Source organism: Bos javanicus, chromosome 6 (genome assembly GCF_032452875.1).
Source record: "Bos javanicus breed banteng chromosome 6, ARS-OSU_banteng_1.0, whole genome shotgun sequence".
Classification (NCBI taxonomy): domain Eukaryota; kingdom Metazoa; phylum Chordata; class Mammalia; order Artiodactyla; family Bovidae; genus Bos; species Bos javanicus.
In genome coordinates this window covers 88,479,057-88,492,751 of record NC_083873.1, presented here as the reverse complement: position 1 = coordinate 88,492,751, position 13,695 = coordinate 88,479,057, and the positions used below count along the sequence as shown (strand labels likewise).

The window sequence follows — 13,695 nt, the reverse complement described above, 5'->3', positions numbered from 1 at the left end:
ATCCTTTGAAGAATGTCCTACATTTCAGATTTGCCTGTTTTCTCAATCCATGGTTACATTTTGATTAAACATTTCTAGCAGGAACATCAGATAGGTAATGTTTGAATCTCACACTGCATCATATCAGGAGGTACTCAGTAACAGACTGTCTCAATTAGCTATGGAAAGCATGGTCACTTTAGTTAAGGTGCTGATCATCAGATCTCTTTATTACAAGAGTATATCTACAGTCCTTTTTTTCTGTAGCTTTTTTATTTCATTTTTTGAAGGTTTTTTTTTTTTTTTTTAAGTAGCACTCTTAAGTTCACAGCAAAATTGAGAGAAAAGTACAACGATTTCCCATACCATCTGCCTCCATACAGGCCTAGCTTCTTTTATTACCAACATCCCACTCTAGAGTAGTACTTTTGTTACAATTGATGAATGTACATTCACACATCCTTATCAAAGTCTATAGTTTACATGAGGGTTCACTCTTGTAATGCTGTACATTCTGTGAATTTGAACAAAAGTCTGGTGATGTGTATTCACCATCATTCTATCATCCAGAGTATTTTCAGTATCTTAAATATCCTCTGTGATTTGCCTACTCATCCCTCCCTCCCCTTAAGTGTTTTTTTTTTTAATGTTTATTTATTTTTAATTGATTGATTTCTGTAAGTTTTTTTAAAGATAAAATTTGATCCAACTCCTTGCCCACCAAACCTATGTAAATTCTAGTGTTATATTATATCTCCATGTTTCTATAATAAATAATAATCTGTCAAAATTAACATTAAATATAAAATATTTTTCATGTTAATTTCCTTTTTATAGCTATCTTTATAAAATAAAGGGGGAGGTAATGAGTCAGTGAACTGGAAGAAGTAAACAAGGAGAAATTTTTTTAATAATCCAAAATATATTTGCATTTATTAGGAACCTCTTGGAATTTTAGGTTTTTCTAGTTTAGTTATATATCTTAAGGATAACTATTATAAATTATGATTTATCTTCTACGTTGTAGGTATTGTCAATATGGACTCGCCATATGGTTCTGTAACACCTTCCTCTACACATTTGGGAAACTTTGCCTCAAACCTTTCAGGAGGTCAAATGTATGGACCTGGGGCACCCCTTGGAGGAGCACCCACAGCTGCTAACTTTAACAGACAACATTTTTCCCCACTTAGTTTGTTGACTCCATGTTCATCAGCATCAAATGGTGAGTAATACACAGTAATTCTAGAGGAAGAGTTTGCCTTTATGTTCCCTTAAAAAAAAGTTTTAAAGTTTTTCAAAGTTTGGAGTTTTTAAGTTTTAAACCTCTTAATAAGTTAAATACTATACCTGGAGAAGGGAATGGCAGCCCACTCCATTATTCTTGCCTGGAGAATCCCATGGACAGAGGAACCTGGTGGGCTATAGTCCATGGGGTCACAAAGAGTGGAATGGGACTGAAGTCCCTTCAGTTCAGTTCAATTCAGTAGCTCAGTTGTGTCCAACTCTTTGCAACACCATGAATCGCAGCACACCGGGCCTCCCTGCCCATCACCAACTCCTGGAGTTCACTCAAACTCATGTCCTTTGAGTCAGTGATGCCATCTAGCCATCTCATCCTCTGTGGTCCCCTTCTCCTCCTGCCCTCAATCCCTCCCAGCATCAGAGTCTTTTCCAATGAGTCAGCTCTTGGCATGAGGTGGCCAAAGTATTGGAGTTTCAGCTTTAACATCAGTCCTTCCAATGAACACCCAGGACTGATCCCCTTTAGAGTGGACTATTGGATCTCCTTGCAGTCTAAGGGACTCTCAAGAGTCTTCTCCAATACCATAGTTCAAAAGCATCAATTCTTCGGCACTCAGCTTTCTTCACAGTCCAACTCTCATATCCATACATGACCACTGGAAAAACCATAGCCTTGACTAGATGGACCTTTTTTGGCAAAGTAGTGTCTCTTTTCAATGTGCTATGTAGGTTGGTCATAACTTTCCTTCCAAGGAGTAAGCGTCTTTTAATTTCATGGCTGTAATCACCATCTGCATTGATTTTGGAGCCCAAAAATATAAAGTCTGACACTGTTTCCACTGCTTCCCCATCTATTTGCCATGAAGTGATGGGACCAAATGCCATGATCTTTGTTTTCTAAATGTTGAGCTTTAAGCCAACTTTTTCACTCTCCTCTTTCACTTTCATCAAGAGGCTTTTTAGTTCCTCTTCACTTTCTGCCATAAGGGTGGCGTCATCTGCATATCTGAGGCTATTGAATTTCTCCTGGCAATCTTGATTCCAGCTTGTTCTTCCTCCAGCCCAGCGTTTCTCATGATGTACTCTGCATATAAGTTAAATAAGCAGGGTGACAATATACAGCCTTGACATACTCCTTTTCCTATTTGGAACCAGTCTGTTGTTCCATGTCCAGTTCTAACTGTTGCTTCCTGACATGCATATAGATTTCTCAAGAGGCAGGTGAGGTGGTCTGGTATTCACATCTCTTTCAGAATTTTCCAGTCTATTGTGATCCCCACAGTCAAAGGCTTTGGCACAGTCAATAAAGCAGAAATAGATGTTTTTCTGGAACTCTCTTGCTTTTTTGTTGATCCAGCGGATGTTGGCAATTTGACCTCTGATTCCTCTGCCTTTTCTAAAACCCGCTTGAACATCTGGAAGTTCATGTCCACATATTGCTGAAGCCTGGCTTGGAGAATTTTAAGCATTACTAGAGTGTGAGATGAGTGCAATTGTACAGTAGTTTAAGCATTCTTTGGTATTGCCTTTCTTTGGGATTGGAATGAAAACTGACCTTTTCCAGTCCAGTGGCCACTGCTGAGTTTTCCAGATTTGCTGGCATACTAGCACACAATAAACCATAATTAAAAAGAATATGGAAAGCAGTATATACGTACATGTACCTCTGTGTGTGTGTGTGTGTGTGTGTGTGTGTGTGTGTATAGGGAAAGATTGAAGGCAAAAGAAGAAGAGTGTGTATTATACACCAGAAACTAACAAAAAGTTGTAAATCCTATACCTCAATAAATAAATAAATACTATAAAAGGTGTAATTTATGTTCTTGGCAATCTGAAATTAGGAGGAATTTAAATAGAGTCTCCAGGTTTTTAAAGTATTAGAATCAACTTTAGATCAAATCTAGAATATTGTGTTTTTGAGGTTTATTTCTAAGATGGATCATTTTTTGAGAATCAAAAGTCTTGTTTTATCACCTGTTGATTTACATTTACTTTTAGATTTGAGAATGTAGCTTACATGAAGAAGGATTTGTAGTATAAGGCTACTTTTTTGTCTACTTTAAATCTCATCTGCTACGTAAACAGAGAATTCAGCACATTAAGAGAATTCTGTAATAAGGGTAGTAGGTTTTTTTGTATTTGTGGTTATTTATTTATTTAGTGAGGATAAAGACATCAAATTGCTTTCACTTTGAGGAAATTTTAATAAGAATCCTTTTTTGTTTTTTTTTAAGTTTTAACAATTTCTTCTAACAACATTAGAGCTCAGTTAATAGAGACTGGTTAACTGAGTGAAAGAATTAAAAAAAAAAATTCATATTTGAGAGATTTGCATGTCTGCCAGTGAAAGCTTGAACATATATAGTGAATTTACATATTGTGTAGTTTTTCTTGTGTTTATCAAATAACAGAGACTGTCACATGGAATATTACATATCCTTGTACTGCTAAGGCGCTTCAGTCGTGTCCGACTCTGTGCGACCCATAGATGGCAGCCCACCAGGCTCCGCCCTCCCTGGGATTCTCCAGGCAAGAACACTGGAGTGGGTTGCCATTTCCTTCTCCAATGCATGAAAAGTGAAAAGTGAAAGTGAAGTCGCTCAGTCGTGTCTGACTCTATGTGACCCCATAGACAGCAGCCCACCAGGCTCCTCTGTCCATGGGATTTTCCAAGCAAGAGTACTGGAGTGGGTTGCCATTGCCTTCTCCTATCCTTGTACCGGTGTCCCTAAGTTAAAATAAATGGTTTAAGAAAGAATAAATAAATAAGATGACTATGACAAAATCATGCCAGAAATAATGTAATAAGTATGCAAATAAGGTACCAAGAAAAAAGGAGAGAAGTTCATAGCGATTCCTGTTGAGGATACTTTACCTATCTTTGAAAAAGCTGAAGAAAGTTTCTTAAGAATCATAATTGAGATAAAGTGAATATAGTATAACATAGCTATTTAGCCTGGTTTATCTAAACTTAAACTATTAATAGAACATTGAAAGTAAATATAACTATAAGGAATAACTGATTATGACATTTTAGTCTTAACTATCTGGCTTATAATAAAAAGTTACAGCCTCAGTTATTTAAAGCTGTATTCAGTACAACATAAATTTGTGTACTGGAGGAATATGGATATTTATTTATTTAGTTCATTACAAGAAAGATCGATGGGGCTTCCCAGGTGGCACTAGTGGTGAAGAACCCACCTGCCAATGCAAAAAACATAAGACATGCAGGCTGGGTCCCTGAGTCAGGAAGATCCCCTGGAGGAGGTGATGGCATCCCACGCCAGTATTCTTACCTGGAGAATCCAACGGTCAGAGAAGTCTGGCAGGCTACAATCCATGGGATCACAAAGAGTCGGACACAACTAAGAACACACACACACAGTTGTCCTAAAACATTTTTATAGGTCTTTTCTGCTTTTGAACCATGAACCACTTAAGGTAAATGTGTTGTGTTTTCTTTTTAAGGTAAACATGTTGCATTTGTTTATATCTCTAGGGTCCTTTAAGATAGCATAAAGAACCCTTGTATATTTCCCCACGCCCATTCACTACTTGTTAACATGTTACCACATTCCTCCCTTTCCCTGCTGTGTATCTGTGTGTGTGTGAGAGGAGAGAGAGAAAGAAAGTGTGTGTGTGTGTGTGTGTGTGTGTGTGTGTGTAAAATATGTGTGTGTAGGGATTGTAGGGCTTTCTTCAGTTCAGTCGCTCAGTCGTGTCCAAATTTTTGCAACCCCATGAATCGCAGCACGCCAGGTGTCCCTGTCCATCACCAATTCCCAGAGTTCACTCAGACTCACGTCCATCAAGTCAGTGATGCCATCCAGCCATCTTATCCTCTGTCGTCCCCTTCTCCTCCTGCCCTCAATCCCTCCCAGCATCAGAGTCTTTTCCAGTGAGTCAACTCTTCCCATGAGGTGGCCAAAGTACTGGAGTTTCAGCTTTAGCATCATTCCTTCCAAAGAAATCCCAGGGCTGATCTCCTTCAGAATGGACTGGTTGGATCTCCTTGCAGTCCAAGGGACTCTCAAGAGTCTTCTCCAACACCACAGTTCAAAAGCATCAATTCTTCAGCACTCAGCTTTCTTCACAGTCCAACTCTCACATCCATACATGACCACTGGAAAAACCATAGCCTTGACTAGACGGACCTTTGTTGGCAAAGTAATGTCTCTGCTTTTCAATATGCTATGCAGGTTGGTCATAACTTTTCTTCCAAGGAGTAAATGTCTTTTAATTTCATGGCTGCAGTCATCATCTGCAGGGGTTTCTTACTGTACCATTTTACAGTTAGTTGCAGATACAGACTGATTTCCCCTAAATACTCCAGATTATAATATTTTAGAATCACAAGAACTTTCTCTTTCAAAACTGCAATGCAGTTAATCAACTTCTGCAAATTTTACTTTGATACATTATAATCTAATATATAGTCCATACTCATATTTCACCAGTTATCCCAATAATGCCTTTAATATCTCCTCTTTTTCAAGATTAAAATCAGTGTCACAGACTGCATGTAATTCCCATGTCTTTTTAGTTTCAAATAACCTGGAAGTGTTTGCTTAGACTTTATGAATCTTTCAAAGAAAGCTTTTTTTTTTTTTTAAGGTTACAGATCAGTTGTTTGGTAAAATGGTTCAATTTGTTTTTCTGATATTTCTTCATTTTTAAGTTTAAGTTATGTATTTTTGACAGGAACATCCCTATTAGTGTTTCAGCCTTCTCACGGTATTACATTAGAAAATATAAAATGTCAGTTTGTGCTGTTTACTTTGATCACTTGGTTTCATAGGTTTCTACACTATCAAATTATCACTTTTCCCTTTGTAATTTGTAAAGTAATCTGTGGGCACTTACTTTGAAACTGCTTTTATTCCTCATCAGACTTTGAGGTAGAATGTAAGGAAATAGGGAAGAAGGAGAACTTTTCTCAGTAGAAATAATAGTTTTGTTTTTGTAACCATGTTAATATTCACAAATTTAAAACAGAACCAACCTTGATGAAGGGAAAAACACTAAAATTGAAAATAAGTAAAAACAAGTAAACCTATCTGCATTTTAAATTACTAACATAAACCTACTAAATGAAAAAGAAACAATCTAAATTGAAGACATTGGTATTTAGTAAACCCAAAAGACAAATAGACTACAGACAAAATCTTCACTTCTACTTAGGACATTTGTATTTTATGTTATGGATGAGTGATTTTAAACCTACATGGGTTATATTATAGGGCTGAGCAAATGAATAAATAAGAATATTGAAAATGATGTAATCCAGGGCTCTGATTGTAGGAAGAGAAGAATGTAGAGTAAGGCAAGGAAGAATGCTATGAAATTGTATTGGAATTAGAGGATCAATATGAACTCATGATTTTAAAATGATGTTATGTTTCGGATTGAATCACATAAAGTTGCCATTTTCCCCCCAGAACTATCTACTGAAAAGGGCCTAGAAGCCATGGATCTTCAGTAGCAGTAAGCACATTCAGCATCCAGATCTGTCTGTTAAATGTTTTAATCCACTAAAAGAAACTAGGGCTTGTTGGGGAAATAGCTGATTTGAGAGCTGGGGCAGGAAGAGTATAAGAGAAGTCTGCAAAAAGTCTTGTAGTGTCAGAAAGTAATTAAGTGTTTAGATGGTTGGGGCATGTCAGAGGAATGCAGCATATAGCTTGAAGGAGCTCCCACTAGCCAAATTCAGGACAATTTAACCATCAAAATGAATAATGTCAGCTCACTGGATAAAACAAGAATCCATGGAGTACGTAATGGTTATAAATAAAATTTTACAATGCAGACGGGGGACTTACAATGTCATTACAGTATAATGACAACTCATAAATGTAAAAGGAATTACAATTTGAGTCATCATTTTGCAACTATTAGACTGGTTGATCGGCCAAGATTCTCAGACTTTTCCCTGTATTACTGAACTTTTAACTAGTTTGCATTTCATTACCTACCCAGGTTCGATCCCTGGGTTGAGAAGATCTCCTGGAGAAGGGAATGGCAACCCACTCCAGTATTCTTGCCTGGAGAATTCCATGGACAGAGGAGCCTGGTGGGCTACAGTCCATGGGGTCACCAAGGGTTGGACACAACTGAGCGACTAACAGTACTACTACTACTAATAAAAATCTTAATACTTTTTAATGACCATTTAGTTTGTTTTACCTCACTTCTGATTATTCTTTAAGTTATCTGTTCACATAAATGTCATTTCATAGCTTTGTTTATTTATGGTAGTCTTTCAAAATTTCGTTTTTCATATTTATCTATATATTTTTCATAAAAATTGCCATTCTGCATGCTGTTGGAAAACTAACCCAAGAAGCATTACTTATTCTTCACAATGTATTTATCTGGTTTTAGGTATTTGAACAGCTTGTATCAACATTTCTCCGTGCATTCCACTTCTTTTTTTCCCTTCTCCTCTATAGAATGTCAGGACATGATATTAGGACTCTGGCAAATTAAACTAGGATATGTGGGACATGGGTCCCTTACTTCCAAATAAAAAAGTTAAAAAAAGAAAGCAGAAAACCTTCCTGAGGCTGCAAAACAACAGGCTGGTGATATCCAAGATCCTTCTGCATACAGCCTAGGCAGAGATCCCCTGAGCCCGTATCCCACTCAGACTGCTAAGGTCTATCCTGTCAGTGCTCAACCCGTCCATGCTTTGAGTACTGATCACTGGTGCTCTGTGAGTTTCAGGCTTTGGCAAATCTAGTCAGTGGGTCACTTTGACATTTCAGTCTTATAAGGCTCTTTTGTATCCAAAAGCAGTAAAAATAATAATAATGACAGTTTTTTTTAAGGAAAAAATTAATTTTACATCATGACTCAGTATGCATATACCTGTGTGTGACTGAAATATATCTATAAAACAGTACTTACATCCTTACAGTATATGTTCATGCTGCTGTTTTTTTTTCATGCTGTTATTTTCTCTTCTGTTTTCTTTAACCTTGAAAAAAAAATTTTGTTACTCATAACTAACCACAGTCATCTCATGATCTACTGTAGTTCAGTTAACACTGAACTGAGGCGTGACAATGCAGTGCAGTTTTCCTGCAGGAGCATTTTTTCCATTTGTAAGTCATATTGCTCTTCCAATTTGAATTCAGAACTGAAGTGGATTTACTGAAACTTAAGTTTCAGGGTATCTCATTTGCAAGGGGCCCTGCCAAGGTCCTGTACCGAGTTTTGTATTTGTATTTTTTTTTTTTCTAAAACAGATTCCCAAGATTGTATTCCATCAAAACCTATAAAATCTGTTTTTTCTCTATAAGTTAGCATATTTAATAACATGACTCTGAATTAGATTTTTCTTGTTTATTCTAATTAAAGAAATTATAATAATTAGGGATAAGAACAAAAATTATAATTAGGCTCTTTTCGTAGCAAGGACTGTAGACCTGGGGATCTCAAGGAAAGTGGTGCTTACCTCAAGGCTATGCAGGGTGATCTTTGAAACCATCTAAGATTTGAGACAGCTATTACCTCTCTGTCTCTCTTTAGAGGATTTATGGTCTCTCACTCATAGTCTGTTTCTTGTCAGTCCTCTTACTACTGACTCTCTTTACATATAGGCTTCTTCATAATCTCATCTTGTATGTAGCCCTCAAAGATTCAGTTCATATTTAAACCAGTTATTTCTGTTTTCAAATAAATTGTAGCTATGCACTATGCAGGTAACTGTTTTGACTTTCTAAGCTTCAAGTTCCTCTACAGTTTAGCCTCTATTTAATTTTAAATATGCTTTATATTTAGACTTTAATAAGAAAAGTATGATTGGTTTTGGTTTTCCTTCTTCACTGTGGTGGCTTCCCTGGTGACTCAGTTGGTAAAGAATCCTTCTGCAATGCAGGAGATCCAGATTCGATCCCTGGGTGGGGAAAATCCCCTGGAGAAGGAAATGGCAATCCACTCCAGTATTCTTGCCTGGAAAATTCTATGGACAGAGGAGCCTGGTGGACTACAGTCCATGGGGTCACAAAGAGTCAGACACTACTGAGCATCTGAGCATGTATAAAAAAAAGTAGAAGAGCTTGAAATATATCCCAAGTTCTACTCCAAAGAAGGTTGTTATTGTTTTGGGCTTCCCTTGTGGTTCAGCTGATAAGGAATCTGCCTGCAGTGCAGGAGACCTGGGTTCGATCCCTGGGTTGGGAAGATTCCCCTGGAGAAGGGAAAGGCAACCCACTCCAGTATTCTGGCCTGGAGAAATCCATGAACTGTGTGTATAATCCATGGGGTCACAAAGAGTTGGACACGACTGATCGACTTTCACTTTCTTTCACTTTCTTCACTATAGTGTATAAAGAGACTAAATCACTAATGAATATTCCCAAATTGTGTGTATTAAGAACTAGCCTTGTTTTGATAAGTAAAACTTAAATTGCCACTTCTAAGAGTGTGTTCTGTGGAATATCCACAAGGTACAGTGAATCAGTTGGGTTATGAAACATAGCCTTCTGTTGGTATTTTATCAGCATATTAAAGTTCTGTGAAGTCCTGATTTAAAGAAACTTATTTTTTTTTAACATACAACCAAGGGACAAATATTCCCAAGGAAAATAGTTTGAAAATTGCCAATACAATCAGTGATTTTCCCCACCTCCATTTTGTTGTCGTTGTTTCTTTTTAATTTAAATGTTGTCTTCTCATTGCTCTGGTGTTATATTTTACTTATGGTCAAGGGCAAATTAATTTAAATATTAATTAGTGTGCAGGCAGCATTCACATTTCGCATTCTACTATCCCAAAACTAAATAGGAAAATTGTGAGCCAAATTAAAAAATGACTGCAAAGTCACAGAACTTTAACCAGATTTTAATATACATAATTTATTATGTAAGCATTATACTCATATTTCTAAAATTTTGTTTACAAAATTACAGGCTCTATAGAGACAGTGTATATTATTTCCCAATATCTTTTCTCTAGATTCTCCTGCACAGTCAGTATCCTCTGGAGTTCGTGCACCTTCTCCTGCCCCATCATCAGTACCTTTAGGGTCAGAAAAGCCCAGCAACGTCTCTCAGGATAGAAAAGTTCCAGTCCCTATTGGGACGGAACGTTCTGCACGTATCAGGCAAACTGGAACTTCAGCTCCATCTGTTATTGGGAGTAATTTGTCCACATCAGTAGGACACAGTGGCATCTGGTCCTTTGAAGGGATTGCTGGCAATCAAGGTATGGTATGCTATTCTGCTTATTGGAAGTTAAGTTTATATATTTAACCAAAATATTAAAATATTTAAATAATTTTAATTTAAAAAGCAGTATTTAATTATCATAAACATTCTTTTAAGAAAATATGTGTTCATATCTCTTCATTTTGACTAATCAATTTATTTAAGAGTTTGAAACTTTTTTTGTTCACCTGTGATCTCTCACTGAGTTAATCATTGCTGAGTATAGTTTAATGCAAGCATATTATTTTCTTCATTTCATCATATTAAGGAAATATTAATATTTCCTTTGGGGCTCTTTAGTTTTATCTTAGCTTTTTTTTTGTTTTGTAACACAAAGTGTTTAGGTTACATTATGAGGCTATTGTTTCACTACCTACAAACATGGAAATATTGTGGTAAAGATATAAAAGTAGGTCATTATTCTGAAGGAATTCACATCCAGTGTAGAAAATATTAGACATATATAAAGTTTTTTTTTTTTTGCTGTTTTCTGATTTTAAATATCTCCCAATTATTTTTTTCTGCCTCTTCATCTTCCCTCAGACAAAGTAGACTGGTGTAACCCTGGGATGGGAAATCCTATGATTCACAGGCCAATGTCTGATCCAGGAGTGTTTTCACAGCATCAAGCAATGGAGCGAGAGAGTACAGGAATTGTAACTCCTTCTGGTACATTCCATCAGCATGTTCCTGCAGGATACATGGACTTTCCTAAAGTTGGGGTAATGGTGATTTAAAAGCATGTTCATTAGTTCTAAATGATTTTCTGATTATTAGCCTTATTTTACTTCCCATGTATAAGCATTTGTGAAATGGTGCTGGAGCTTTGGCTTGAAATTATAGGTGAAAATCTAGCTAAAATATAAATATTTATAAATCCTGATTTTGTCTGAGTTGTTTAGAGAAATGTTTTTTGACAAAAGATTTTATATACTAGGCTTGCACTGTCTTCTGTCTAATGCTGGAAGAAATCATATTGGAAAATAATTTTTAAATCACTTAGATAGCTTACATGTTCCAAAATGAGGTGAAGTTTCAAATACAATTTTAGGGTATTGATTATACTGGGAAAAATAATAACCAGTGACTTCAATGTGCATAATCCTTGTTTTCTTTTTTAAGGGTATGCCTTTTTCTGTGTATGGGAATGCAATGATTCCTCCAGTAGCACCACTTCCTGATGGTGCTGGAGGACCCATATTTAACGGCCCTCATGCTGCGGACCCCTCTTGGAATTCCCTGATAAAGATGGTTTCAAGCTCCACAGAAAATAATGGCCCTCAAACGGTAAGGCTGATCATTCCATGAACATTTATTTAATGATTATGAGCTTCCAAGGGGCTTCCCTGGTGGCTCAGACAGTAAAGAATCCAGCTGCAATGCGGGAGACCTGAGTTTGATCTCTGGGTTGGGAAGATCCCCTGGAGGAGCGCATGGCAACGCACTCCAGTATTCTGACCTGGAGAATTCCATGGACAGAGGAGCCTGATGAGCTACAGTCCATGGGGTCGCAGAGCGTCGGACACGACTGAGCAACTAAGCATAGCACCTAGCTGCCAAGACAAATGTAATAGAGATAAATCATGGTTGTGAGAGAGTTTGGTGAATATGGGCAGTTGGGGAAATTGAGGGAAATTTATTATAGCTGAAATATAGCAGAGGGATATGGAAAAGGGTACCAAAGGTAGTGGTTTGGGGCCAAAATTAGGAAAGACATAATATATTCCATTGAGTAGCAGGTGGTAGGTAAAAAATTTTAAGTTGTAAAGTATCAAAATTTAGTTGTGCAAAAAGGTCCATCTAGAGGTTATTTATTAAAAGTATTATAAATGTCAAAATAGTATGTGAGTGTGAAAATGCTTAGAGATGGTTGTATATTTTAACTTATTGTGGTATATATTTAATACCTGATTTTCATTCCACAATCATCAACCTGTATGTACTCAGATAACGGTTTTTTAAAAATGATGGTAATTCAGATCCTGTTCGAGGGGTAAGAGTAGAGGCAGGAAAACAACAGATAATAGTGGTTTATCACTGCTTTTCTTTATTGTTTCCCAGTATGTTGCCAGTTAACTGAGAAACTTAGCTGGTTTAGCTCATAAATATTCCTTAGTGTTTAAGAGTTTTATTTTAATCAAGTATATGTTAAATACATATTTAATAAAACGTGTGCTTTATATTCATAGGTGTGGACTGGACCCTGGGCACCTCACATGAACAGTGTGCATATGAACCAGCTTGGCTGATGAGGATCAGCTTGTTAGCCTGCAGATTCCTTTTCATTCAGAGGAAATCACAAGTGGCCGAAAAAAAAATTTATGCTCCCAAATCATTCTACTGATGTGCTTGACTGAAGTGTGTAGGCTTTTTGCAGAAGAACTTACTAACTGACCTATTTTCTGTGAACATTTGTGACTGCCCATTCCCCATCATCATCCGTTTTACCTTAGTTAGCCTTTTTCTTATCATTTTTCTTTTTTTCTTTTCCCTCTTCCCCTTTGGACATAACTTTCTGTTGAAGCTGTTCTTTGGCTGGTTGGTTTTAGTACTGTAAACTGCTTCTGAGCAAACACGGAAATTTAGCAAAATTATGTAAACTTGATCCTGAAGTTTTAGAATGGCAAATAAATGTACAATTGTTTACATAACAGAAAAGGCTAAGCAGAAAGTAAATTTCAATATGTCAGTATAGAGGCTCTACTTTACGTAGACTTAAATTAATGTGAGATATGTACCTTCATATTCAGAAATCTGGATGTTTCCTTCATACATTAAACTATTAATAAGTATAACTTTTCTGCTTGTGTAATTTAAGTATAAAGTAAAACAATGGGCATTATCAGTGAATGTTTCCCGACGCTGGCTTTTAAAATACCCGTGCTGCTCTCCTTTTGAGTTTGTTTGCAGCAAGGCACATATAGAGTAAGAAATTTTAACACTTTTTCATGTCTTTTTATTACCTTGTCACACTTTTAAAAACTAATACACACTTCTCTCTTCACTCTTTTGTTTCTCTCCTCACCCTTGCCACTAATACCAGTAAAATTTTCTTTCTGATCGTGAAATAATTCTATAAAGATTTTTACTCTAATGGCTGCTACAGAGAGATGGAGAATCTGCATCATCACCTGTGGTTTCTTCTAATCATAAAACATTCAGTCTTTCTGAGAATTTAAAAAGCCACCACTGGTTCCCAGTCAGCATATACAAGCTCTTATATACTGTTTATTATTAAACAATTCAGTGTACCATTTTA

The 13,695-nt window shown here is 36.6% G+C and overlaps 1 protein-coding gene across 12 annotated transcripts in view; it reads left to right on the top strand.

Annotated features, from left to right (window-relative positions):
- ANKRD17 (ankyrin repeat domain 17) overlaps window positions 1-13,695 on the top strand; it is a 166,146-nt gene extending 152,451 nt beyond the window's left edge. For 11 of the 12 annotated variants that reach the window (XM_061420434.1, XM_061420432.1, XM_061420431.1 and 8 more), the window contains 5 exons: window positions 1,007-1,204; window positions 10,186-10,434; window positions 10,980-11,158; window positions 11,559-11,723; window positions 12,626-13,695. In XM_061420434.1, the coding sequence (XP_061276418.1) occupies window positions 1,007-1,204; window positions 10,186-10,434; window positions 10,980-11,158; window positions 11,559-11,723; window positions 12,626-12,685 (851 nt within the window). In that variant the 3' untranslated portion in view covers window positions 12,686-13,695. The remainder of the gene's footprint in view (window positions 1-1,006; window positions 1,205-10,185; window positions 10,435-10,979; window positions 11,159-11,558; window positions 11,724-12,625) is intronic. The other variant, XM_061420435.1, reaches the window with a different exon arrangement.